A 27,787-nucleotide genomic window follows, 5' to 3' on the forward strand; every position below is an offset into this window, starting at 1 on the left:
ATAGCATATTCAAAAGCAGAGACATTACTTTGCCAACAAAGGTCCGTCTAGTCAAGGCTATGGTTTTTCCTGTGGTCATGTATGGATGTGAGAGTTGGACTGTGAAGAAGGCTGAGCGCTGAAGAATTGATGTTTTTGAACTGTGGTGTTGGAGAAGACTCTTGAGAATCCCTTGGACTGCAAGGAGATCCAACCAGTCCATTCTGAAGGAGATCAGCCCTGGGGTTTCTTTGGAAGGAATGATGCTAAAGCTGAAATTCCAGTACTTTGGCCACCTCATGCGAAGAGGTAACTCATTGGAAAAGACTCTGATGCTGGGAGGGATTGGGGGCAGGAGGAGAAGGGGACGACAGAAGATGAGATGGCTGGATGGCATCACTGACTCGATGGATGTGAGTCTCAGTGAACTCTCGGAGTTGGTGGTGGACAGGGAGGCCTGGCGTGCTTCGATTCATGGGGTCGCAAAGAGTCGGACACGACTGAGTGACTGATCTGATCTGATCTGAGTGAAGATCTACTTACTGATATTGTAGGCACTCGGGGAAGGCAGTGGCAACCCAATCCAGTACTCTTGCCTGGAAAATCCCATGGACGGACGAGCCTGGTAGGCTGCAGTCCATGGGGTCGCTAAGAGTCGGACACGACTGAGCGACTTCACTTTCACTTTTCACTTGCATGCATTGGAGAAGGAAATGGCAACCCACTCCAGCGTTCTTTCCTGGAGAATCCCAGGGACGGCGGAGCCTGGTGGGCTGCCAGGGGGTCGCACAGTGTCAGACACGACTGACGCGACTTAGCAGCAGCAGCAGCAGCAGCATTGTAGGCACTTGTGCATCCAACTTTGAAGTTCTGATTAATCTTTCAAATGCTAATTACCCACCCTGGAGTGTGCTGATTAAAGTTAAATAGGTACCCACTCCCTGGAGAAGCCTTTGAACAGAGGAGCCTGGCAGGCTACAGTCCGTGGTGTCGCAAGAGTCGGACACGAATTTAGCGACTAAACCGCCACCACCAAGAGCTATAAAACAGTAGAAAATAATGGTAGAGACAGAAGACTGGCAAACAGGAAGTGCTTCTTGGAGAGGGAGGCTGGAATTCCTACTTTTTGAGTACCTTATGATTCCAAGGGGGGGAAAAAAAGTTTCCCTGAATATTCACAATATTTTTTAGATGAGAAACCGAGGTCGCACATACGAATAGGAGAAACCAGAGTGCAAATCATCAGCTCCACAACTGTTGTGAAACGCTCCCTCTGAGTACTATCCCCTTACGTTTATTTAGCGAGTTCAGTTACAAAAGAGAATCAGCCGTGCACTCAGGACCCTCGGGCTGTGGGGCGGGTGAACGTGTAAGAGACTGGGGGAGAAAGGGAATGGAGCAGGCCAGGACTGGGGAGCTCAGCGTTGCTGGCGGAATAAAGACCTAGGCGGTGGACTAAAGGGAGGCTTTAATTAGAAAATGAAGCCACAAAGGCTTTGAAGGCGAGACTAAGGAGCCTGGGCTTTTAGCTGGTCAGTGGACACAAATTCATATATTATGCGATATATACTAAAGAGCAGCAACGCCTCCTACAGTAGTTACTGTCCTTGGGTAGCCAGTCTGCCGGTCCTGCCCCAGTTTCGGTCTAACCCGAGGCGGCGGCCTAGATGCTTGATGGACACGGCGGATCCTTCGTGCTCTTCCAGGTACCAGTTCCCCGCCCATTCTATGTCTGAGAAGGCAACGGCTTGTGCCCCAGGTGAAGCCGTTTGCGTTCGCGCAGTGCGGAGAGCACCTGGGTCCGCGGCGGTGCGGCGGCTTTGGGCGGGGCCAGGGGCCGGCTGCCGGGTCTCGCGGAGGAAGCGCGTAGCGCGGCTTGACCCCGGCGGCGTTCCGTACCGTCGCGAATCCGGCGGCGGGAATATGGCGGCCGCAGCCGGGCCAGTAACGGAGAAAGTTTCCGACGAGACTGGCCTGTGTTAGTGCGTGTGGCGTGGGGCCCTTGACTCCCCCGGAGTGCCGTGTCCCCTCTCCGAATCGCAGGCTCAGCCGCAAGGGCCCTTCCTTTCCCCTGCTGGCCCAACGGCCGACTCCGAGGGCTGAGAGAGCATTGGTAGTAGCGGCCGAGTCCGGGACAAGGGGTCACCGGCGGGGCGGCGAGACCCGAGCACAGCGTGCAGAGCTCGGCGTGTTGCGGGCCCCGAGCTCCGCTCAGCCGGCCTCACGGGAAGGAGGTAGGAATACCTGCCTGGGGAGAAGTTGATGGTGTGGGGTGGAGGATGGAAGGCAGGGCGCCTCTCCGTATCCCCCAGCGGTTCCCCCACTCAGCTGGGTGCCCACTTGTGGTTCCCAACAGCCGGGCTGCTGCTTAGGCCTCCTCCTAGGAGAAGGCAGAATGGAACAAGAATTGCTATTGCTGCCGTATTGCTGAGGGGTTTAATATTCGAGGTACCTTTCTCCTCATGTGGGATGGGTCCAAAGAAGAGTTCTCATGAATTCATAGAACCGAAGCACTGGAATTCCCCGACCCTGGCTGCTCTGTAGATTCTTTCAGCTTTTGACACTTCCCCTAGACTGGACGTAAGTAGTGTCTGAGTCAGAAGATGATGCACGTGATAGTGTTTCTTAAGGTCGGTGAACCATTCCCTAGCAGAACGTAAAAGAGAACTTGCCGGTTTGGAGGAATTTGGATGAGTTGAGTGAAGGCTGGAGTAGGGCTGAGAGAGAAACAAGCCAAACATTCATGGTATCTCCCTTAGCTCTATGACTTCGTAGTTGTGGGTTATTAGACAACTTGTTTATTCTCTTTGTATATTAATATGCGTCCTATAACTGACATTGTTATTAAATGCAGTTACTTCTGTATCAGTCTTCATTTCTTCAGGTATTTATTGAATATCTGTTTGGAGTCAAACTTTCTGTTAAACCCTGGGTGTACAGTTTTGAAGACAAACTTTGAGAGACCTTGTGATCTAGTGGGGAATGCAGATACTAAACAGTTGATGATCAATATTTTTCCTATTATACAGAAAGTACGTGGATCATATAAATGAGTCAAGGTGATTGCCCAAAGAAATGATTTAAGCTGAGACCTGAAGAGTAGGAATGAGCCAGGTGTGAGGACCTGTGGTGGGGTCTGGAGGAGAGAAAGGAGTACACCTGGAGTGGGAATAGCATCAGTGTAGTTCAGAATTGAAAGATCCCTGTGGCTAGAATACAAAGAATGGTCAGAGATGTGGCGGGAGAGTTATTCACATCCAACGAGGAAAGCCTCCTAAGGCATTTTAAGAAGTTCAGACTTTATTGCTTAGAGTGATGGGAAGCCTTTGGAGGCTTTTACATAACAGAATGATGTGACAAGTTTTGGCTTTAAAAAGGATACTTCTTGGAGAAGGGCAAGAGTGGATACAAGGAGACATTCAACCATGAGATGATGGTGGCCAAAATTGGGGTTGTGATCTTGAGGATGGAAAGTAGAAACATTTAAGAAGTGTCTAAGAAGAAGAGTGGGCAGGACTTGGTGACCATTAAATATATGTGGTGAAAGGAGGGTTAGAATAGTATATAGGATGCTATAAAACAGACCTGACAATTATTAACTTTTCCTGTATTCAGTGGACTCTTCTGTGCTCCTTTTTTATCTGCCTCTCAAGTAATTCCCACTGAATCATTTGTGCTGGCAGACCCAATGAAAAGGATTGCACTGCTCTGTTGTTTTACTCACTTGATTGAGGATGTTTGTCTTTTAAAGAAGGTCAAAATGGGGAAAGACTTTCGTGAATTAGCCATTAAAAAAAATAGTATTCGGCCATGTTGATTTTGGCCCATAACAGGGTAACTGCATATATTCCATGCTATGAATGTACTATACTTTATTAATTACATGTTTTCCTTTACTTTTTTTTCTAAGCTTTCACCTCAGTGCAGGACAGAGCTAGTGCTTTCATTTCTGTCAGGTAGGTTAATACATATTAATACACATTTACGTGTATAGTGAGAGAAGGGCCTAGGCTTGGGTTTGAACATCCAAAGGATAGATTCAGAATGAAGAACCTGCAAGGTGACAGGAGAGATCAGTGAATTAGGAAGAAATTCTGAAGACTGGTCTTTGGAAGCTAAAGGAAGGGCAGGTTTCAGAAGGTGAAAGTGAAAGTGAAGTTGCTCAGTCCTGTCCTACTCTTTGCGACCCCATGGACTGTAGCCTACCAGGCTTTTCAGTCCACGGGATTTTCCAGGCAGCAGTACTGGAGTGGGTTGCCATTTCCTTCTCCAGGGGATCTTCCTGACCAAGGGATCGAACCCAGATCTCCCACATTGTAGGAAGACACTTTACCCTCTGAGCCACCAGGGAAGCCCTGGGAGTCAAAAATGTCAAAGGTTTGATGAATGTGCAAGATAATGAGTGTAAAGTACTTACGGGATTTAGGAATTTAGGTTATTTTAAGAACTTGGCAGAGCAGTTTGTTGTTGTGTGGTGGAAACCGTGGCTTAGTTCGTGTGAGAAGTAAAGCAATCAAATATTGGGTGTCAAGGGGACAGATGACTGAACTTGTAGGAGGAGATGGGGATTACTGAGTTTTAGTTTCGTTTCTGTATGTGTATATATATATATATATATATATATATTTGGTATCATTTTTTAAAAGAGCTTTGCAAATGTTTAAGCACCAGTGGATAAGAGAAGAGTAGTAGGAGTTGGAAGAGAGGAGAGAGTGTGAAGTTCTGGAAGAGACCGTGAGGAAGAATCACATGCACGGCTAAAAGATGTAGCCTTCGATCGGGCAGAGGGCCTTCTTTTCTTAAATCAGGAGATGGTAGATATAGGTGAGTTTGTGGTGCTGGAAACTCAGGTAAGCTCCCTTTTGATGACTTCATTGGAGACAAAGTCATCTGGTAAGAATTTGGTCAGAAGTGGATGTCAGAGATTTGAGAATCAGGAAGAGAGGCTTGCCTAGCCCCAGAGAATGAGAGTGTTGACTAAAGAAACACATGTCTGTCTCATGAGTTGAGTTGCAACCATTTAGTCTAGTGTGTGATTTTTTTTTATCTCCAACACTGTTCAGTCATTTGAACCCAGACTGTACCATCAACCCTTAGAGGACGTGTATTCCAGCATATTTGTTGAATGATTATATAGCACGTATAAGTGATGTTTTTTAAAATGCAGTGCATTCTAGATAGTGTCAGTTTCTCATACTTAAATAAAAAGATAAAACCTAAATATACCAAAGGAAGATATTTTCTTTAGTGGTATGTGGCATCTTAAGGAATGATTGAAAATATAATTGAGGAAAATCATAATTCTTAGTTAATTAAATAAACTTAGCTGTAAAAAATATACTTGTTGAATTTGTAAGTTGGTAATAGTACTTTGAACCTCCCAGAGACCCTAAAGTTGTCATCCAGTGTCATTCTTCTGCAGCCATATGGGTAATTCAGGGTTAATTCAGGTTATCTCATATTTCTCTTGGCTCTTTTAGTGTCCTGCAAAAGCAGAGATAACCTGATTGCAAAGTAGTTGCTTTTTGAGTTTTTAATCTTGTTGAGTTCTCAGTGGATATTCAGTGTGACCATAAACCTTTGCATGTATCATATCTTCTGAAATAGCATACTAGAAAATTACCTAGTAGATAGTTAAATCATTTTGTTTGATGGTGTCATGTTTGAAGTGCAACCTGAAGGGATCCTTAAGATTGAAATAATTATCTGAGTCCTTTAACAAATAATTGTTGTGGTAAGTTTCCAAAAATAAAATCATAGTTTTTAAAATTTACAATAAATATTGGTCAACATTTCAGTTTTACAGTTTTGACTAGAAAGGTCCAGAGTTGGTTTACTACAGAGATTGTATGTTTGATCATCAAAGTAACTTAATAGAGGTAAAAGTACAGGGAGAATGATGGATCAACTTTAGTGACTGAGTAACTTTAATACAGTTAAACTTCTAATAAGTTTATTAGTGAAACAGTGTTGAGACTAAGGTTTTATAGCATTTTAGAAGTAACTGGTAAAAAGATGTAGAGGATTTTAGGCAGGTGGTAATGGTTGCTATTATTGGATACTGGTGCTTTTCAAGTTAGAGGTAATAATGACGTCCCTCATTTTATTTGAGTTGACTAGCTTTCCACTATTCCAGACCCATCTGCTACATTTAAGCCGAATTGAATATCTCATCATTGCACATTGTTGAAAAACTGGATATTGGAATAAAAATGGGTTAGGTGAATTCCTTACCATCTCTGGAAAAATTTTTGTTGATGGCAACCTAGTCATACAATCCTAGAATAGGATAAGTAGAACAAATCTCCATTTTTGTTTGGATAAACTGAAGAGTTTTTAAGCCAGAGACAGTTACCATTTAGATACACGCAAGTCAGATTTTAAACTGGGTATCCAAACAAAGTTTATTTCTTACTTAGTCATTATTTTTTAATAAGAAAGATATATGTGAAGGGTAAATTACATAAAATTAACAGTGAAATATTTTTTCTTCTTTTTTTTTAGGTCACTGTAAACAGAGTCCACCAGAGAAAGTGCTGAAATAGGAGTTACAGATACATTGGATTTACTGGATGAAATACAAGCAGTTAATTTTCATAACGTGGGGAGAAAGCCCAGATTGACAGATTAATGTGTAAATCACTGCGTTACTGCTTTAGTCATTGTCTCTATTTAGCAATGACAAGACTGGAAGAAGTAAACAGAGAAGTGAACATGCATTCTTCAGTCCGTTACCTTGGCTATTTAGCCAGAATCAATTTGTTGGTTGCTATATGCTTAGGTCTTTATGTAAGATGGGAAAAAACAGCAAATTCCTTAATTTTGGTCATTTTTATTCTTGGTCTTTTTGTTCTCGGAATTGCCAGCATACTCTATTATTATTTTTCAATGGAAACAGCAAGTTTAAGTCTCTCCAATCTTTGGTTTGGATTCTTGCTTGGCTTCCTGTGTTTTCTTGATAATTCATCCTTTAAAAATGATGTCAAAGAAGAATCAACCAAATATTTGCTTCTAACTTCCATAGTGTTAAGGATATTATGCTCTTTGGTGGAGAGAATGTCTGGTTATGTCCGCCATCGGCCCACCTTACTAACCACAGTTGAATTTCTGGAACTTGTTGGATTTGCCATCGCCAGCACAACTATGTTGGTGGAAAAGTCTCTGAGTGTCATTTTACTTGTTGTAGCTTTGGCCATGCTGATTATCGACCTGAGAATGAAGTCTTTTCTAGCTCTTCCAAACTTAGTTATTTTTGCAGTCTTGCTGTTTTTCTCCTCATTGGAAACTCCCAAAAATCCAGTTGCCTTTGCATGTTTTTTTATTTGCCTGATAACTGATCCTTTCCTTGACATTTATTTTAGTGGACTTTCAGTGACTGAAAGATGGAAACCCTTTTTGTACCGCGGAAGAATTTGCAGAAGACTTTCAGTTGTTTTCACTGGGATGATTGAGCTGACATTTTTCATTCTTTCAGCATTTAAACTTAGAGACACTCATCTCTGGTATTTTGTAATACCAGGCTTTTCCATTTTTGGAATTTTCTGGATGATTTGCCATATTATTTTTCTTTTAACTCTTTGGGGATTCCATACCAAATTAAATGACTGCCATAAAGTATGTTTTACCCACAGAGTAGATAACAATAGCCTTGACAGAATCATGGCATCCAAAGGAATGCGTCATTTTTGCTTAATTTCAGAGCAGTTAGTTTTTTTCAGTCTTCTTGCAACAGCAATTTTGGGAGCAGTTTCCTGGCAGGTAAGTTTTCAGTTTGTTTATTATGTCACTGCCTATAATATGTGATTAAATGTTTGCTTCAGGAGTTGAATTATTAGAACTGAAAGGTCAATCTCATAATTTCAGAAGTAGATGTCGAGGGCGGGGCACTTATTTCGTTTTGTTTCTGGAATTGAGTACTGAATGAATATTGACAGGATAATTTCATTTGCTTTCTAGCAAGAGGTACGAAAATATTAGGAATACTCAGCATGTGACATGCCTCCTATCTTCTGACTGTTGATTAATGAAACACTTCATGGGTTAAAGATTCTTAGAATATTAACATTTGAAGGGTGTTTAGAGATTGTTCTTTAATTTTTTCACTTTACACATGAGGAAACCAAAAGTCAGAAAACATATCCAGAGCCACTGGTACTAGCCAGAACGAGGTTGCCTAGCTTCTGTCTAGTCCTTCGGTCTCCTCATTTTCCTAAAGGTTTTATATAGAAGTTGATTAGATATGTAATAACATTGTTTTTTTAAAAGGATTTATTTATTTATCTGGCTGCGCCAGGTCTTAGTTGTGGCATGTTGGAACTTCCGTCTTCGTTGAGACATGCAGAATCTTTAGTTGTGGCATTTGAACTCTTAGTTGCGGCATGTGGGATCTAGTTTTCTGACCAGGGATCGAACCCAGGCCACCTGCTTTGGGAGGGAACACAGAGCCTTAGCCCCTGAACCTCCAGGGAAGTCCTCATATCAAATTCTTAATTTCAGATTAGAGCCTCCTAAGAAAGGAAAAATTAGTTTTACAATACATTTGCCTACAATATGTTTTAAAAATATATTTTGTAGACAAAGACATTCAAACTAAATGTTTGGAGTTTATATCTGTAGTTTATATCAGCCTTCCGTTCTCTGAACATTTATTGACTGTACTATATAACGGGTCACTGGAGGAGGAAATGGCAACCCACTCCAGTATTCTTGCCTGGAAAATCCCATAGTATACTGAGGCTGAAGATCTCAAGATGAATGAAAAATTCCTCTGTCATTAAAGAAGGCACAGTCTCTAATGGGAGGCAGAAGAGGCAGGCATGTAAACCAGTAATTATTATTACACTTTGAAAAGTACTATAATTTGAGTATATCAGGTTGGGATGTAGGGCAAAAATGAAGGTGAATTTTGCTTGGTGCAGTTCTCTGCTTTGCACTAGTTAGTTGCAACGGAGTAATTTCTAGATATGAGCGTTTGAAGAAAAGATGTGGAGACTTGCCTGGGCATGGTGCATTATATTAGTCATTGTGGGCTAGGGCACAGAACCTGTGTGGGAGTCAATCAGATGATTTTAAAAACAAACAAACAAACAATTTGCCAGTGCTCAGGACTATCAGAATGATGCTGATGGGTGAGAACTCACCAAGTGTTCTCCTTCCGCTTCCTCTTCTCTGTCCTTCCTGCTTGCTCCTTTCCCACCCCTACTTTTTTTTCATTTCCAAATCAGCCTCATTCGTTTTTGACACCTTTCCAGATCATCAAATCATGTTAACCAAATATTTTGTAAGTCACTAAATTTTTCTTTTCTTATACAAGTGGTCTTAAGCATGGTTTGTGTACTGCAGGAGGCATATAGAAGCTTTCCATTGAGTATGTCAGCAAAGATAATTTTAAGACAGTCAGTTTCCAGATTCTTACCTTCCATTCTCCTTTCTTAAAGTTGATCTACTTGAGAATGCCCCTAAATGTAGATGTGGAGTGGTGATGTATTGTGGTTTTAATTTGCATTTAATCAAATTTAAATGCATTTAAATCATCTCTAATGACTGATGATGTGAGTATCTTTTAATGTGTGTGTTAGTCATTCATTTACCTTTGCTGATGTATCTGTTTAAATATTTTTTTGATCTAAATTGGGTTTTGTGTCTTATGACTGAATTTTAAGGGTTTGTTTTATATTCTTACTAGAAGCCTTTTATCAGGTATATGATTTGGAAGTGGGTCGGGAAGATCCCTGGAGAAGGCGATGGCACCCCACTTCAGTACTCTTGCCTGGAAAATCTCATGGACAGAGGAGCATGGTAGGCTACAGTCCATGGGGTCGCAAAGAGTCGGACATGACTGAGTGACTTCACTTTCACTTTTCTCCTGCTGTGTGGCTTATCTCTTTTAAAAAATTTTTTTATTAATTTATTTCTTTTCTATTTGGCTGCAATGGGTCTTTGTTACTTTGCATTTATTGCTTTGCATGGACTTTCTCAGTTGTGGTGAGTGGGGGCCACCCTTTGTTGCAGTGCTTGGGCCTCTCATTGCGGTGGCCTCTCTTACTGCAGAGCACAGGCCCTAGGCACACAGGCTCAGTAGTTGGGGCTCGTGGGCTCCAGAGCACAGGCTCAGCAACTGTGGTGCGTGGGCTTAGCTGCTCCATGCCATGTGGGACCTTCCTGATCAGTGATTGAGCCTGTGTCCTCTGAGTGATTCTCAGGTGGATTCTTATCCAGTGTGCCACCAGGGAAGTCTTTTTTTCTTTTTTTAAATGATATCTTTTGAAGAATGCAAACTTTTAACTTTACGAATCCAATTTGTCAACTTTTTCTTTTATGTACTGCAGTTTTTAGGATCATGGCTAAGGAAGTGTTGCTCAGGCCTGGGTCACAAAGATTTTTCTCCTATTGTTTTCTTTAGTTTTATCATTTTAGCATTTAGGTTTAGGTTGTGTGATCCATTTTGAGTTAAGTTTTGTTATTGTATGAGGTGAGGAATTTTTTTTTCTTAACATGGCTTTCTAATTGTTCCAGCACCATTTGCTGAAAAGACTATGCTTTCTCTTGTTGAATTGCCGTGGCATCTTTGTCCAAAAACAGTTTCTCAGCTCTCTTTTTTTTTTTTTTTCAGCTCTCTTTTTTGTTCCATTGTTCTTTGTATCTTATCCTTAAAGCAGTACTATGCTGTTTCACAAGACATTTTCTAATTTTCCTTGAAATTTCTTCTTTGATCTATGTTAAAGTTAAAAGTTTGTTGTGTGATATTGTAATCTTTGGGGGATTTCCCACATTTTTTCTATTCAGTTCAGTTCAGTCACTCAGTCGTGTCCGACTCTTTGCAACCCCATGAACCGCAGCACTCCAGGCCTCCCTGTCCATCACCAACTCCCAGAGTTCACCCAAACCCACGTCCATTGAGTCAGAGATGCCATCCAACCATCTCATCCTCTGTGGTCCCCTTCTCCTCCTGCCCCCAATTTTTCCCAGCATCAGGGTCTGTTTAGATGAGTCAGTTCTTCACATCAGGTGGCCAAAGTATTGGAGTTTCAGCTTCAACATCAGTCCTTCCAATGAACACCCAGGACTGATTTTTTTCTATTATTGATTTTTCACATAAGTCCAGGTGACTGGAGAACACAGTTTCTATGATTTTAGTGTTTTGCTAAAACTTGTTTTGTAGTCTGTCATGTGTTATGTTCTGAAGAATGTGTGTGTGTGCTTAGTCGCTAGGTTGGGTCTGACTCTTGCAACCCCATGGACTGTAGCCCGCCCTGCTCCTGTGTCCATGGGAATTTCCCAGGCAAGAATACTTGAGTGGGGTTGCCATTTCCTTCTCCAGGGGATCTTCCCAGCCCAGAGATCAAACCCGCATGTCCTTTGTCTCCTGCATTGCAGGCAGATTCTTTACCCACTAAGCCATCAGGGAAGCTCCCTTCTGGAGAGTACATCATGTTTAATTAAAAAGAATAAGTGGCTGCTGTTGTTGATTGAAGCATTCTATAAATATCAGCTAGGTTAAGTTGGTTGGTGGTGGTGTTCATGTATTTCTGACTTTGGTGATTTTCTGTTTAATTCTGAGAGAGTGATACTGAAAACGCTGAAAATTCTGAGAGAGTGATACTGAAAATCTCTGTTAAATTACTAGATTGTGTGTTTCTCAATTTTGTCATTTTCTTGCCTTAAGTATTTTGGGGCTCTGTTTTTTCTAGGTGTATATACATCTTTAATTATACTTTCTTATGTATTGACCTTTTTATCTTCATGGTAAGCAGCATAGTTGAATAGTTAAAAAAGAGAGCTAATAGCTTGCAAAATTTAACATTATCTAACTTTTTACAGAATTTGCCAACTCTTGTTTTAGGCCAGTGCTTCTCAAACTTTGATATACATAGGAATCATATGGAGATCTTGTTAAAGTTCTAAAGACTAGAATTAAGTAATTTGGGAGGAGAGCCTAAAACTCTGTAGACCTTCTAAAAATCTTAAAAATGATGCAGATAGAAGTAAACCCATTGAGTAGCAAGGTATTAATTTAGCTATTCAAGACTAATGTGTCTCTATCAAAATTGGTATTTATTCCTTTTGGCTGCGCTGGGTCTTACTTGCTAAGCATGGCCTTTCTCTAGTTGCTGCAAGCGGGGGCTGCTCTCTAGTGCCATGCACTGGCTTCTCATTGTGGTGGCTTCTCTTGTTGCAGAGAATGGGTTCTAGGGCATGTGGGTTTCAGTAGTTATGGTGCGCTGGCTTAGTTGCCCTCGGGCATGTGGAATCCTCCCAGACGAGGGATCAAAGTGTGTCCCCTGCATTGATGGGCGGACTGTCCACTACTGGACCACCAGGGAAGGCCTCCATCAGAGTTTGGTATGCATTAGTTGCTATTTGAAAACTTCTGGCCGTGATGCAGGCATTGTGTTTTTGATGCAGTTAATTTTTTAAAAATTGAAGTGTAGTTGATTTACAGTGTTGTTAGTTTCAGGTGTACAGCAAAGATATTCAGTTTATACACACACACACAATCTTTTTCAGATTCTTTTCCCGTAAAGGTTATTACAGAATGCTGACTATAGTTCTCTATGCTATATAGTAGATCCTTGTTGTTTAACTATTTTTTCTATAGTGGTTTATGTATGTTACTCCCATATATAATTTATCCCTCCCTCCCTACCTTTCCCCTTTGGTAACCATAAGTTTGTTTCCTAGGTCTGTGAGTCTGTTTCTGTATTGTAAATAAGTTCATTCCATAATTTTTTTAATATTCCACATATAAGTGATACCATATTTGTCTTTCTCGGATTTACTTCCCTTAATGTGATAATCTCTGTGTCCATCCATGTTGCTGCAAGCGGCATTATTCAGTTTCTTTTTATGGCTGAGTAGTATTCCATTGTGTATATATGTGCCATATTTTCTTTATCCATTCATCTGTCGATGGACATTTAGGTTGGTTCCATGTCGTGGTTACTGTAAATAGTGCTGCAGTGAACATTGGGGTACATATATCTTATCAAGTTATGATTTTCTCTGGATTTATCTCCAGGAGTGGAGTTTCTGAATCATATGGTAGTTCTCTTTTCAGTTTTTTTAGACCATCATCAGTAAGTCTACAATAATAAATACTGGAGAGGGTGTGGAAAAGTGAACCCTCTTACACTATTGGGTAAATTGTACAGCCACTATGGAGAACAGTATGATACAATTAATGTTTTAAATTTAATTTTAATTTAATCTTTTGTGCTCTACCCAGTGGTCTATGAGATTATCTTAAGTTCTTTCAATTCAGTTCAGTTCAGTTGCTCAGTAATGTCCGACTCTTTGTGACCCCGTGGACTGCAACACACCAGGCCTCCCTGTACATCACCAACTCCTGGAGTTTACACAAACTCAGGTCCATTGAGTCGGTGATGCCATCCAGCCATCTCATCCTCTGTCATCCCCTTCTCTTCCTGCCTTCAATCTTTCCCAGCATCAGAGTCTTTTCCAATGAGTCAGCTCTTCGCATCAGGTGGCCAATGTATTGGAGTCTCAGCTTCAACATCAGTCCTTCCAATGAACACCCAGGACTGATCTCCTTTAGGATGTACTGGCTGGATCTCCTTGCTGTCCAAGGGACTCTTAAGAATCATGTCCAACACCACACTTCAAAAACATCAGTTCTTCGGCTCTCAGATTTCTTTATAGTCCAGCTCTCACATCCATACATGACTGCTGGAAAAACCATAGACTTGACTAGACAGACCTTTGTTGGCAAAGTCATGTCTCTGCATATTAAAAAAATATGCTGTCTAGGTTGGTCATAACTTTGCTTCCAAGAAGTAAGCATCTTTTCATTTCATGGCTGCAATCACCATCTGCAGTGATACTGGAGTCCCCCCAAAAAAAGCCAGCCACTGTTTCCCCTTCTATTTGCCATGAAGTGATGGGGCCAGATGCCATGATCTTAGTTTTCTGAATGTTGAGCTTTAAGCCAACTTTTTCACTCTCCTCTCTCACTTTCATCAAGAGTCTCTTTAGTTCTTCTTTACTTTCTGCCATAAAAGTGGTGTCATCTGCATATCTGAGGTTGTTGATATTTCTTCTAGCAATCTTGATTTCAGCTTGTGCTTCATCCAGCCCAGCATTCTTCATGATATACTCTGCATATAAGTTAAATAAGCAGAGTGACAATATACAGCCTTGACCTACTCCTTTTCCTATTTGGAACCAGTCTGTTGTTCCATGTCCAGTTCTGACTGTTGCTTCCTGACCTGCGTATAGATTTCTCAAGAGGCAGGTCAGGTGGTCTGGTATTCCCATCTCTTGAAGAATTTTCCACAGTTTATTGTGATCCACACAGTCAAAGGCTTTGGCATAGTCAATAAAGCAGAAATAGATGTTTTTCTGGAACTCTCTTGCTTTTTCCATGATCCAGCGGATGTTGGCAATTTGATCTCTGGTTCCTCTGCCTTTTCTAAAACCAACTTGAACATCTAGAAGTTCACAGTTCACATACTGCTGAAGCTTGGTGTGGAGTATTTTGAGCATTACTGTGCTAGTGTGTGAGATGAGTGCAATTGTGTGGTAGTTTGAGCATTCTTTGGCATTGCCTTTCTTTGGGATTGGAATGAAAACTGACCTTCTCCAGTCCTGTGGCCACTGCTGAGTTTTCCAAATTTGCTGGCATATTGAGTGCAGCATGTTCACAGCATCATCTTTCAGGATTTGAAATAGCTCAGCTGGAATTCCATCACCTCCACTAGCTTTGGTCATAGTGATGCTTCTTAAGGCCTACTTGACTTCACATTCCAGGATGTTTGGCTCTAGGTGAGTGATCACATCATCCTGGTTATCTGGATCATAAAGATCTTTTTTGTAGAGTTCTGTGTATTCTTGACACCTCATCTTAATATCTTCTGCTTCTCTTAGGCCCATACCATTTCGTCCTTTATGGTGTCTGTCTTTGCATGAAATGTTCCCATGGTATCTCTAATTTTCTTCAAGAGATCTCTAGACTTTCCCATTCTATTGTTTCCTCTATTTCTTTGCACTGATCACTGAGAAAGGCTTTCTTATCTCTCCTTGCTATTCTTTGGAACTCTTCGTTCAAATGAGTATATCTTTCCTTTTCTCCTTTGCTTTTCACTTCTCTTCTTTTCTCAGCTATTTGTAAGGCCTCCCCAGACAGCCATTTTGCTTTTTTGTATTTCTTTTTCTTGGGGATGGTCTTTCTCCCTGTCTCCTGTACAGTGTCACAAACCTCCGTCCATAGTTCATCAGGCACTCTGTCTATCAGGTCTAGTCCCTTAAATCTGTTTCTCACTTCCACTGTATATTCATACGGGATTTGATTTAGGTCATACCTGAATGGTCTAGTGGTTTTCCCCACTTTGTTCAATTTAAGTCTGAATTTGGCAATAAGGAGTGCATGATCTGAGCCACAGTCAGCTTCCGGTCTTGTTTTTGCTGACTGTATAGAGCTTCTCCATCTTTGGCCGCAAAGAATATAATCAATCTGATTTTGGTGTTGACCGTCTGGTGATGTCCATGTATAGAGTCTTCTCTTGTGTTGTTGAAAGAGGGTGTTTGCTATGACCAGTGCATTTTCTTGGCAAAACTCTATTAGTCTTTGCCCTGCTTCATTCCGTATTCCAAGGCCAAATTTGCCTGTTACTCCAGGTGTTTCTTGACTTCCTACTTTTGCATTCCAGTCCCCTATAATGAAAAGGGCATCTTTTTGGGTGTTAGTTCTAAAAGGTTTGTAGGTCTTCATAGAACCATTCAACTTCAGCTTCTTCAGCATTACTGGTCGGGGCATAGACTTGGATTACCGTGATATTGAATGGTTTGCCTTGGAAACAAACAGAGATCATTCTGTCATTTTTGAGATTGCATCCAAGTACTGCATTTTGGACTCTTTTGTAGACTATGATGGCTACTCCATTTCTTCTAAAGGATTCTTGCCCACAGTAGTAGGTACAGTGATCGTCTGAGTTAAATTCACCCATTCCAGTCCATTTTAGTTCGCTGATTCCTAAAATGTCGATGTTCACTGTTGTCTACTCCTGTTGATCACTTTCAATTTGCCTTGATTCATGGACCTAACATTCCAAGTTCCTATGCAATATTGCTCTTTACAGCATCGGACCTTGCTTCCATCACCAGTCACGTCCACAACTAGGTGTTGTTTTTGCTTTGGCTCTGTCTCTTCATTCTTTCTGGAGTTATTTCTCCACTGATCTCCAGTAGCATATTGGGCCCCTACTGACCTGGGGAGTTCATCTTTCAGTGTCCTATCTTTTTGCCTTTTCATACTGTTCATGGGGTTCTCAAGGCAAGAATACTAAAGTGGTTTGCCATTCCCTTCTCCAGTGGACCACGTTCTGTCAGACCTCTCCACCATGACCGGCCATCTTGGGTGGCCCCACACGGCACGGCTTAGTTTCATTGAGTTAGACAAGGCTGTGGTCCGTGTGATTGGATTGGCTAGTTTTCTGTGATCCTGGTTTCAGTCTGTCTGCCCTCTGATGCCCTCTCTCAGCGCCTACTGTCTTACTGGGGTTTCTCTTACCTTGGACGTGGGGTATCTCTTCACGGCTGCTCCAGCAAAGGGCAGCCGCTGCTCCTTACTTTGGCGGTGGGGTATCTCCTCACAGCTTCCTCTCCTGACCTTGGACGTGGGGTATCTCCTCTCAGCTGCTCGCCGCTCTTCTTTCAATTAGATTTTTCTCAAACTGCTTTTGCTTAACATTCCTAAATGATATAGATACAAATTAACTTAAAAGTTACTCCGTCATGTCCGACTCTGTGACCCCATAAACTGTAGTATGCCAGGCTCCTCTGTCCATGGAATTCTCCAGGCTAGAATCCTGGAGTGGGTATGTCTTTCGCTTCTCCAGGGTATCTTCCCAACGCAGGGATCTAACCCAGGTCTCCCGCATTACAGGCAAATTCTTTACCATCTGAGCCACCAGGGAAGCTTTTTAATAATATAATCTAAACCCATTTTTTTCATATTTCTGTGAGAGTAATACTAAAGTGTCTAATTTTCCCCTCTGTCCCATTAAAATATCCTTCAGTGGATAGATTTCCACTGAAAAACAGTTCCACTGATTGAGTGGCGGCAGTCCAGGTAAAAATGAGAAACTAAAGTCTTTAGATCAGTCAGCCAGCCACAGGTAGGATGAATGAAAGCGGAGATAACATTAAAATCTGGAAGACTACCTAGGATCAAGAGATAAGGACCTGGACTAAGGTGACAGAGAAAAATTGCTGTGGTAAGGATATGACTGATAGAAGTATCAAGGGAAAAACAGATCTTGTTTAAAAGTGAAACTTAAAGAGAATTTGAAATAAGCTGATGAAATGTAGAGATGAGTGTTCTGACGGTGGGTAGTCAATGTTTAAAAAATGTTGACAGAATGAAGGGAGCAGATTGGAATGTAGAGTAATCAGTTTTATTGAGTTGATGCCCTAGTGGGCATTTGTTATTAACAAAACGTTTTAGAGTAGGTGGTTTTTTTTTTAAGTGTATTTTTAGACAGTGAAATCTATCTCATTTTACTACCAGAATAGTAAAACCAAACAGCCATAAACATGAGACTAATCTCGTGGAGCACAATTGTGACTTAATTCCCCAAATGGACTTAGCCATTTTTTTCTCATTTTAAGGTTTTTTGCATGTTAGTAGTTTGGGGTTATTTTATTTTTATCCAACTTAATAGCAAAAATTTTTTAATAAGGAAAATTTGCATAGAGTAATATTCACCCTTTTTCGTGTACAATTCTGTGATTTTGACAAGTGCACATAGTTTTATGACCAGTACAGTCAAATGTGGAGCAGTTCCATCACCCCAAAATTCCCTCCTGCCCCTCTCTAGTTAGTCCCTCTCCACCCATCAGTGCTTGGCAACGGAACTGTTTTATGTCTAGAGTGCCATATACACGAAATCATATAGTGCATATCTGTTTGAGTCTGCCTTCTTTCACTTAACATAATTCATATGAGATTTAGCTATATTGTTTTATATCAGTTCATCCCTTATTATGGCTGAGCAGTATTCCATTATGTGGAAGTCTCACACTCAATTGAGGGACACTGAAATTAGTTTTTGGTATTTTTAAGTAGAGCTGCTGTAAACATTCAGACAGGGTTTTGTGTTAACATGGGTTTTTATTTTACCTGTGTGGGTTGTATGATAAACATATGAGTCATGTTTAACTTTATAAGAAAATGTCAAACTGTTTTCCAAAGTTGCTGTACCATTTTGTGTTCTCACTTGCAGTATATGGGATTTCTCTCTTTGCTTTTGTTTTTGAACCATTGTGATAGGTATGTAATGGTAACTCATTGTGGTTTTCTATTTCCCTAGTAGTTAATGATGTTGAGTATCTTTTCATGCTATTGCTTGTCATGAAAATTTCAGATCTCTTGGCTACTTTTAAAATTGGGTTGTTTGTTTTCTTAATGTGTTGAGATGTAAGTCCCTTATTAGATATTTGACTTGCAAATATTTGCTCCCAGTGTTTGACCTTTTTTCTTGTTTTTTGAAGAGCAGAAGTTCTTAATTTTGCTACAGTCTTAATTTATCATTTTTTTCTTTTATGGATTATCTTTTGATGTCATATGTGAGAAATCTTTGACCTCGTTTGAGTAGAATCTCTGACTGATCCCACGTGGATAGCTTTATTTTTTGTTAGCTTTACTGAATTTAATGAAACATTTTCAGAATGAAGACAGTAATATCATTCCAAGTCATTTACATTTAAAAGCTGGAATTTTACCATTAACCTCTGTTGTGTTTTTTCATAATCTCATTGCACTTTTAAAATGCAACATTACAGCTGTTGTTTCCTGCAGTTCATCTTATGTTCATTGAATGTGCTATTTGCATTCCACTTTTGTACTTTTTTCCTTAAATAAGTCATTAAGAAGTATTCATACTTAACAAAAGCAAAATGGCTGTCTGAGGAGGCCTTACAAATAGCTGTGAAAAGAAGAGAAGCGAAAAGCAAAGGAGAAAAGGAAAGACATAAGCATCTGAATGCAGAGTTCCAAAGAATAGCAAGAAGAGATAAGAAAGCCTTCTTCAGCCATCAATGCAAAGAAATAGAGGAAAACAACAAATGGGAAAGACTAGGGATCTCTTCAAGAAAATCAGAGATAACAAAGGAACATTTCATGCAAAGATGAGCTCGATAAAGGACAGAAATGGTATGGACCTAACAGAAGCAGAAGTTATTAAGAAGAGGTGGCAAGAATACACAGAAGAACTGCACAAAAAAGATCTTCACGACCCAGATAATCACGATGGTGTGATCACTGACCTAGAGCCAGACATCCTGGAATGTGAAGTCAAGTGGGCCTTAGAAAGCATCACTACGAACAAAGCTAGTGGAGGTGATGGAATTCCAGTTGAGCTATTCCAAATCCTGAAAGACGATGCTGTGAACGTGCTGCACTCAATATGCCAGCAAATTTGGAAAACTCAGCAGTGGCCACAGGACTGGAAAAGGTCAGTTTTCATTCCAATCCCAAAGAAAGGCAATGCCAAAAAATGCTCAAACTACCACACAATTGCACTCATCTCACACGCTAGTAAAGTAATGCTCAAAATTCTCCAAGCCAGGCTTCAGCAATATGTGAACTGTGAACTTCCAGATGTTCAAGCTGGTTTTAGAAAAGGCAGAGGAACCAGAGATCAAATTGCCAACATCCTCTGGATCATGGAAAAAGCAAGAGAGTTCCAGAAAAACATCTATTTCTTCTGTATTGACTATGCCAAAGCCTTTGACTGTGTGGATCACAAGAAACTGTGGAAAATTCTGAAAGAGATGGGAATACCAGAACACCTGATCTGCCTCTTGAGAAATTTGTATGCAGGTCAGGAAGCAACAGTTAGAACTGGACATGGAACAACAGACTGGTTCCAAATAGGAAAAGGAGTTCATCAAGGCTGTATATTGTCATCCTGTTTATTTAACTTATATGCAGAGTACATCATGAGAAACGCTGGACTGGAAGAAGCACAAGCTGGAATCAAGATTTCTGGGAGAAATCTCAATAACCTCAGATATGCAGATGACACCACCCTTATGGCAGAAAGTGAAGAGGAACTCAAAAGCCTCTTGATGAAAGTGAAAGTGGAGAGTGAAAAAGTTGGCTTAAAGCTCAACACATGTATACCTGTGGTGGATTCATTTTGATATTTTTTATATATATATTAAAAAAAGAAAAAAAAAAAAAGCTCAACATTCAGAAAACGAAGATCATGGCATCTGGTCCCATCACTTCATGGGAAATAGATGGGGAAACAGTGGAAACAGGGTCAGACTTTATTTTTCTGGGCTCCAAAATCACTGCAGATGGTGACTGCAGCCATGAAATTAAAAGACGCTTACTCTTTGGAAGGAAAGTCATAACCAACCTAGATAGCATGTTCAAAAGCAGAGACATTACTTTGCCAACAGAGGTTAGTCTAGTCAAGGCTGTGGTTTTTCCTGTGGTCATGTATGGATGTGAGAATTGGACTGTGAAGAAGGCTGAGCACCAAAGAATTGATGCTTTTGAACTATGGTGTTGGAGAAGACTCTTGAGAGTCCCTTGGACTGCAAGGAGATCCAGCTAGTCCATTCTGAAGGAGATCAGCCCTGGGATTTCTTTGGAAGGAATGATGCTAAAGCTGAAACTCCAGTACTTTGGCCACCTCATGGGAAGAGTTGACTCATTGGAAAAGACTCTGATGCTGGGAGGGATTGGGGGCAGGAAGAGAAGGGGACGACAGAGGATGAGATGGCTGGATGGCATCACTGACTCGATGGACGTGAGTCTGAGTTAACTCCAGGAGTTGGTGATGGACAGGGAGGCCTGGTGTGCTGCGATTCATGGGGTCGCAGAGTTGGACACAACTGAGCGACTGGTCTGATCTGATCTGATATTTAACACAATACCATAGCCATTTGATGATAGTTTTATTGCTCAGCCATAGCTTTTCTAAAATCAATACTTGACAGTTCACATAAGGAAAAAAGGGAGGAAAGTGTCCAGATTCCCAAGGAAGCATATTCCCCACAGCCTACTGTTTTGTTTAGCGATTTTCTCTGAAATCTTTCACATGAGATTTTATATGCCTTTCCTTGCCACCCACTGTCATTTGCAGAGTCCATGGGTTTTGAGGCAACTTTTTGGGGGAGCCCTTTGACCCAAACCAGAAAAACCATAATCACAGTTAATTTCTCTGCAGGGGAAGCTCTAGCAATCACTGGGTTTGACAGATGTAACAAGATCAGTTTCACACTCTAGAAAGGGAGGGATTCCACGGATGCAGCACAGTTTCAATTCTAGCAAGATGGCTAGACAGCCGTATCATTTCACTTGGCACCGGGAGCAGAGAGTTTTCAAATTTGTTGCCAAAATTACAAGTTTACATTTCACAATTTTTTGTTTGTCTCATTTCTCTTCCTAAAGTTTTGAGAGATTTAGGTCTCAATTAGAGGCTCACTAACTCTTTTTTTTAGCTTAAACTTATACTTTTATTTTGATGTTTTATCTTTTCTGCAGAACACTATGAAAGAGGAATAGATGCTTTTATATCCTAAAACAATAGCAATAATCTGAGTATAATTTTATTCATGGAATAAGAACATGAATTTGTCCTTTACTGTGATTTTTCTAGCTTTTAAAAATTAAAATAATGACTAGAGATATTTTCAACTCTTCGTGACCCCATGGACTGCAGCCCACCAGGCTCCTCCATCCATGGGATTTTCCAGGCAAGAGTACTGGAGTGGGATGCCATTGTCTTCTCATGTATAGATGTGTCCAACTCTCAATCTGTACATGACTGCTGGAAAAACTATAGCTTTGAATGTATGGATTTTGATGGCAAAGTGATATTTCTGCTTTTTAATATTGCCTATGTTTGTCATAGCGTACCGTCCAAGGAGCAAGCATCAAAAATTTCATGGCTGCAGTCACCATCCACAGTGATTTTGGAGCCCAAGAAAATAGTCTGTTACTGCTTCCACTTTTTCCCTGTCTGTTAATATTTGCCATGCAGTGATGGGATTGAATGCCACAATCTTAGTTTTTTGTATGTTGAGTTTTAAGCCAACTTTTTCACTCTCCTCTTTAACTTTTATCAATAAGCTCTTTAGTTTCTCTTCACTTTCTGCCATTAAAGTGGTATCATCTACATATGTGAGGTTGTTGATTTCTCTCCCAGCAGTCTTGATTCCCAGAGAAGGCAATGGCAACCCACTCTAGTACTCTTACCTGGAAAATCCCATGGATGGAGGAGCCTGATAGGCTGCAGTCCATGGGGTCACGAAGAGTCGGACACAACTGAGTGACTTCACTTTCACTTTTCACTTTCATGCATTGGAGAAGGAAATGGCAACCCACTCCAGTGTTCTTGCCTGGAGAATCCCAGGGACAGCAGAGCCTGGTGGGCTGCCATCTATGGGGTCGCACAGAGCTGGACATGACTGAAGCGACTTAGCATCAGCAGCAGTCTTGATTCCAGCTTGTGATTCACCCAGCCCTGCATTTGTGCATGATGTATTCTGCATAGAAGTTAAATAAGCAGGGTGACAATTCACACCCTTGTACTCCTTTCCCAATTTTGAACCAGTCTGTTGTTCTATGTCTGGTTCTAACTGTTCTTCCTGACCTGCATACAGGTTTCTCAGGAGGGAAGTAAGGTGCTCTGGTATTCCCATCTCTTTAAGAATATTCCAGTTTGTTTTGATCCACACAGTCAAAAGCTTTAGCGTAGTCTGTGAAGCAGAAGTAGATGTTTTTCTGGAATTCTCTTGCTTTTTTTGTGTTCCAATGGATGTTGGCAGTTTGATCTCAGATTCCTCTGCCTTTACTAAATCCAGCTTGTACATCTGAAAGTTCTTGGTTCACGTCCTGCTAAAGCCTAGCTTACAGAATATTGAGCATAACCTTACTGGCGTGGAGATGCGCACAATTGTGCAGTAGTTTGAACATTCATTGGCATTGCCCTTATTTGGGATTGGAATGAAAACTGACCTTTTCCAGTCCTGTGGCCACTGCTGAGTTTTCTAAATTTGCTGGCATATTGAGTGCACCACTTTAACAGGATTTGAAATAGCTCAGCTGCAATTCCATCACCTCCACTAACTTTTTAAAAAATATTTATTTTTAATTGATGATTGTTTTACAATATTGGTTTGATTTCTATCATACATCAACATGAGTAAACCATAGGTGTACATATATCCCCTCCCTTTTGAATATCCCTCCCACCTCCCGCCCATTCCGACCCATCTGGGTTATTAGAGAGCTCCAGTTTGAGTTCTCTGAGTCATATAGCAAGTTCCCATTAGCTCTGTATTTACATAAGTTAGTGTATATGCATCCATGCTACTCTCTCCATCTATTTCACCCTCTCCCTCTTCTCCCCCACGCTTGTTCATAAGTGTGTTCTCTATGTCTGTGTCTCCATTGCTATTGCTATTGCTAAGTCACTTCAGTCGTGTCCGACTCTGTGTGACCCCATAGACGGCAGCCCACCAGGCTTCCCCATCCCTGGGATTCTCCAGGCAAGAACACTGGAGTGGGTTGCCATTTCCTTCTCCAATGCATGAAAGTGAAAAGTGAAAGTGAAGTTGCTCAGTCATGTTCGACCCTCAGCGACCCCATGGACTGCAGCCTTCCAGGCTCCTCCATCCATGGGATTTTCCAGGCAAGAGTACTGGAGTGAGGTGCCATTGCCTTCTCCGATTGCTGCTCTGCAAACATTGGTCAGTACCATTATTCTAGATTCCATATATATGTCTTAATACACAATATTTTCTTTCTGACTTCACTCTGTATAATAGGTTCTAGGTTAATCCACTTCATTAGAACTGACTCAAATGTGTTCATTTTTATGGCTGAGTAGTATTCCAGTGTGTGTGTGTGTGTGTGTGTGTGTGTGTGTGTGTGTATACCATAGCTTCTTTATCCATTCATCTGTTGATGAACATCTAGGTTGCCTCCATGCCATGGCTATTGTAAATAGTGCTACAGTGAACGCTGGGGTACATGTGTCTTTTTCAGTTTTGGTTTCTTCAGGGTATATGCCTAGAAATGGTATTGCTGGGTCATATGGTGGTTTTATTCCTAGTTTTTTTTTTTAAAGGAATCTCCATACTGTCTTCCGTAGTGGATGTATCATTTTATATTCCCACCAGCGGTGTAGGAGGATCCCTTTTCTCCAAACCCTCTCCAGACTGTTGTTTGTGGATTTTTTGATTACAGCCATTCTGTCTGTTGTGAGGTGATACCTTATTGTAGTTTTGATTTGCATTTCTCTAATAAGCAGTGATGTTGAGCATCTCTTCATGTGCTTATTAGCCATCTGTATGTCTTCCTTGGAGAAATGTCTGTCTAGGTCTTTTGCATACTTTTGGGTTGGGTGGTTTGTTTTTCTAGTATTGAGTTGTATGAGCTGCTTGTGTATTTTGGAAATTAATCCTTTGTCAGTTGTTTCATTTGCTATTATTTTCTCCCATTCTGAGGGTTGTCTTTTCACCTCATTTATAGTTTCCTTTCCTATGCACAAGCATTTAAGTTTAATTAGGCCCCATGTATTTATTTTTGTTTTTATTTCCATTCTAGGAGGTGAATCATAAAGTATCTTACTATGATTTATGTCATACAGTATTCTGCCTGTGTTTTCTTCTAAGAGTTTTATAGTTTCTGGTCTTACATTTTAGGTCTTTAGTCTATTTCGAGCTTATCTTTGTGTATTGTATTAGGCAGTATTCTGATTTCATTCTTTTGCACATAGTTGTCCTGTTCTTCCAGCACCACTTACTGAAGAGATTTTTTCCCAGTGTGTATTCTTCCCTCCTTTCTCAAAGATCAGGTGCCCATATGTGCATGGGTTTATCTCTGGGCTTTTATCTCATTCCATTGGTCTATACTTCTGCTTTTGTTCCAGTACCATACTGTCTTGATGACTCTAGCTTTGTAGTATAGTTTGAAATCAGGTAAGTTGATTCCTTCAGCTCTGTTCTTTCTCCAGATTGCTTTGGCTACTTGGAGTCTTTTGCATTTCCCTACAAATTGTGAAATTTTTTGTTCTAGTTCTGTGAAAAATGCCATTGGTAATTTGGTAGGGATTGCAGTCATTTTCACAATATTGGTTCTTCCAACCCAGGAGCGTGGTATATCTCTCCATCTGTTTATGTCATCTTTGACTTCTTTCATCAGTGTCCTGTGGTTTTCTATATACAGCTGTTTTGTCTCCTTAGGTAGGGTTTATGCTCAGGTATTTTATTCTTTTAGTTGCAGTGGTAAATGGGATTGATTCCTTAATTTCTCTTTCTGATTCTTCATTGTTAGTATATAGGAATGCAAGTGATTTCTGTGAGTTGATTTTGTATCCTGCCACTTTACTAGATTCACAGATTAGTTCAAGTAATTTTCTGATAGTGTCTTTAGGGTTTTCTGTGTACAGTGTTCCACTAGCTTTTGTTAGTAGTAATGCTTCTTAAGGCCCTCTTTACACCCCAGGATGTGTGTCTCTAGGTGAGTGACCAAACCATCATGGTTATATGGGTCATTAAGACCTTTTTTGTATAGTTCTTTTGTGAAATTGTGCACCTTCTTAATCTCTTCTGCTTCTGTTAGGTCCATACCATTTCTGTCCTTTATTGTGCCGGTCTTTGCATGAAATGTTCCCTCTTGGTATCTCTTAATTTTCTTGAAGCAATCTCTAGTCTTTCCCACTCTATTGTTTTCCTTTATTTCTTTGCATTGTTCACTTAAGAAGGCTTTCTTATCTCTCCTTGCTGTTCTTTGGAACTGTGTATTCAGTTTGGTATATCTTTCCTTTTCTCCTTTTTCTTTCTCTTCTCTTTCTCTTTCTTCTCAGCTATTTGTAAGGCCTCAGACAACCATTTTACCTTGTTACCAGTCTTTTTCTTGGGAGTGGTTTTGGTCACCACCTCCTGTGCAACTTCACTAACCTCTGTCCATACATAGTTCTTCAGGCACTCTATCAGATCTAATCCCTTGAATCTGTTTGTTACTTCCACTGTATAATCATAAGGGATTTGATTTAGGTCATACCTGAATGGCCTAATGGTTTTCCCTACTTTCTTCAATTTAAGTCTGAATTTTGGAATAAGCAGCTCATGATCTGAGCCACAGTCAGCTCCGGGTCTTGATTTTGTTGGCTGTATAGAACTTTTCAATATTCAATTGCAAAGAATGTAATCAGTCTGATTCCTATATTGACCATCTGGTGATGTCCATGTGTAGAGTCATCTCTTGCGTTGTTGGAAGTTTGCTATGACCAGTGGGTTCTCTTGGCAATACTCTTAACCTTTCCCCTGCTTCATTTTGTACTCAAACAAACTTTCCTGTTACTCCAGGTTCTCTTGACATTCCACTTTTGCATTACAATCCCCAGTGATGAAAAGAATATCTTTCTTTGGTGTTAGTTCTAGAAGGTCTTGAAGTCTTCATAGAACTGTTCAACTTGGGCTTCTTTGGCATTAGTGGTTGGGGATAGATTTGGATTTCTGTAATGTTGAATGGTTTGCCTTGAAAACAAACTGAGATTATTCTATCATTTTTGAGATTGCACTCAAATACTGTATTTTCGACTCTTCTGTTGACTATGAGGGCAATTCCATTTCTTCTCATCTGAATTAAATTCCCCCATTCCCATCCACTTTAGTTCACTGATTCCTAAGACAGGAATCTGGAATGTTTAGGTCCGTGAATCAGGGTAAGTTGGACATGGTCAAGCAGAAGATGGCAAGAGAGAACATCTGAGATAGATATCATTATTATTCCCATTTTGTAGAAAAGAAACATGCTTAGAGATTAGGATATCCAGGCAATCTGCCTTCACAGCTTTCAGTGTCAACCACTTTACTTAGTTCCATGTATCTTTAGAATTAAAAATGAGCAGATAATTTAATGTAACTTCTGTTTTACCCATTGGGAGAAGTAAGATTCAGCACACTGTCCAAGTTTGATTCCCATACCAGTGTTTTGCCTTTCTCAAGATAGTGGTCTACAAAAATTTCTGTTTTTGACATCTCTTGCGGCTACTCAAAAAAAATTTTTTTTGCTAATGTATCTACTAGGGCCTTAACTCAGTCTGCTAAATAGTAGTCAATTTAGTTGAAAAGGTTATTGTCATTTAAATTTCTGTTTTGCTCATAAAGATCTCATTGCAATTAAAAAAATTTTTAATTACAGGTACCATTTTACTGTGCTAGATGTATTTCACCTATTTCTGATCTGTGGAATAAGCTCATAAAATATCCCTCTTTTATATATTCAGACTGAAAACCTTAATTAATTTGTTCATGTACACACAGATGGTGAGTAAGTTAGGAATGAACCAAAGTCTTAACTCCAAACCTTGAGTCCTTTCCAGTATACCCTATTGCCTCTACGTAAAGAAATCCCTGCTTTAAAACTGTTAAGTAGCTTTCTAATTTTGCTGAGGTTTCTAAACTAAGCAGTTTGGAGGTTGCCTGCTGTGCTGCCATGCTCAGTTGCTTCAGTCATGTGACCCCTTTATGACCCCATGGACTGTAGCCTGCCAGGCTCCTCTGTCCATGGGATTTTCCTGGCAGGAATACTGAAAGTTGCCTATTATTTCTTAAATATGGCTATCTTAAATTGAAGAACATTATCTCTGTTTACATACTGTTTTGTAGCATACATTTATATATTTTGTTTCTTAATTAGACTTGTATATATAACATTTCTCAAACCTGGCTTACTTAATGTGACTTGTAAACAAATATTTATACCAAACAACAGTCATATGTCTTATGTAAATGCCATGTTTTTAAAAATGAAATTCCAACATTG

The 27,787-nt window shown here is 40.4% G+C and overlaps 1 protein-coding gene and 1 long non-coding RNA gene across 5 annotated transcripts in view; one reads left to right on the top strand and one right to left on the bottom strand.

Moving 5' to 3' along the window:
• Window positions 1-1,234: 1,234 nt before the first annotated feature.
• Window positions 1,235-3,498, bottom strand: LOC104972065 (uncharacterized). Its single transcript, XR_806120.4, has 2 exons — window positions 2,432-3,498; window positions 1,235-2,227 (listed from the first exon to the last, which is right to left on the bottom strand). It is a non-coding gene; the product is annotated as an uncharacterized lncRNA (long non-coding RNA).
• TMEM168 (transmembrane protein 168) overlaps window positions 1,286-27,787 on the top strand; it is a 61,380-nt gene continuing 34,878 nt past the window's right edge. Inside the window, exons 1-3 of one of the 4 annotated variants that reach the window (XM_015469223.3) lie at window positions 1,883-2,213; window positions 3,890-3,935; window positions 6,484-7,737. In XM_015469223.3, coding sequence (XP_015324709.1) covers window positions 6,610-7,737 — 1,128 coding nt within the window. In that variant the 5' untranslated portion in view covers window positions 1,883-2,213; window positions 3,890-3,935; window positions 6,484-6,609. 4 annotated transcript variants of the gene reach the window in all.

Source organism: Bos taurus, chromosome 4 (assembly GCF_002263795.3).
Source record: "Bos taurus isolate L1 Dominette 01449 registration number 42190680 breed Hereford chromosome 4, ARS-UCD2.0, whole genome shotgun sequence".
NCBI lineage: Eukaryota > Metazoa > Chordata > Mammalia > Artiodactyla > Bovidae > Bos > Bos taurus.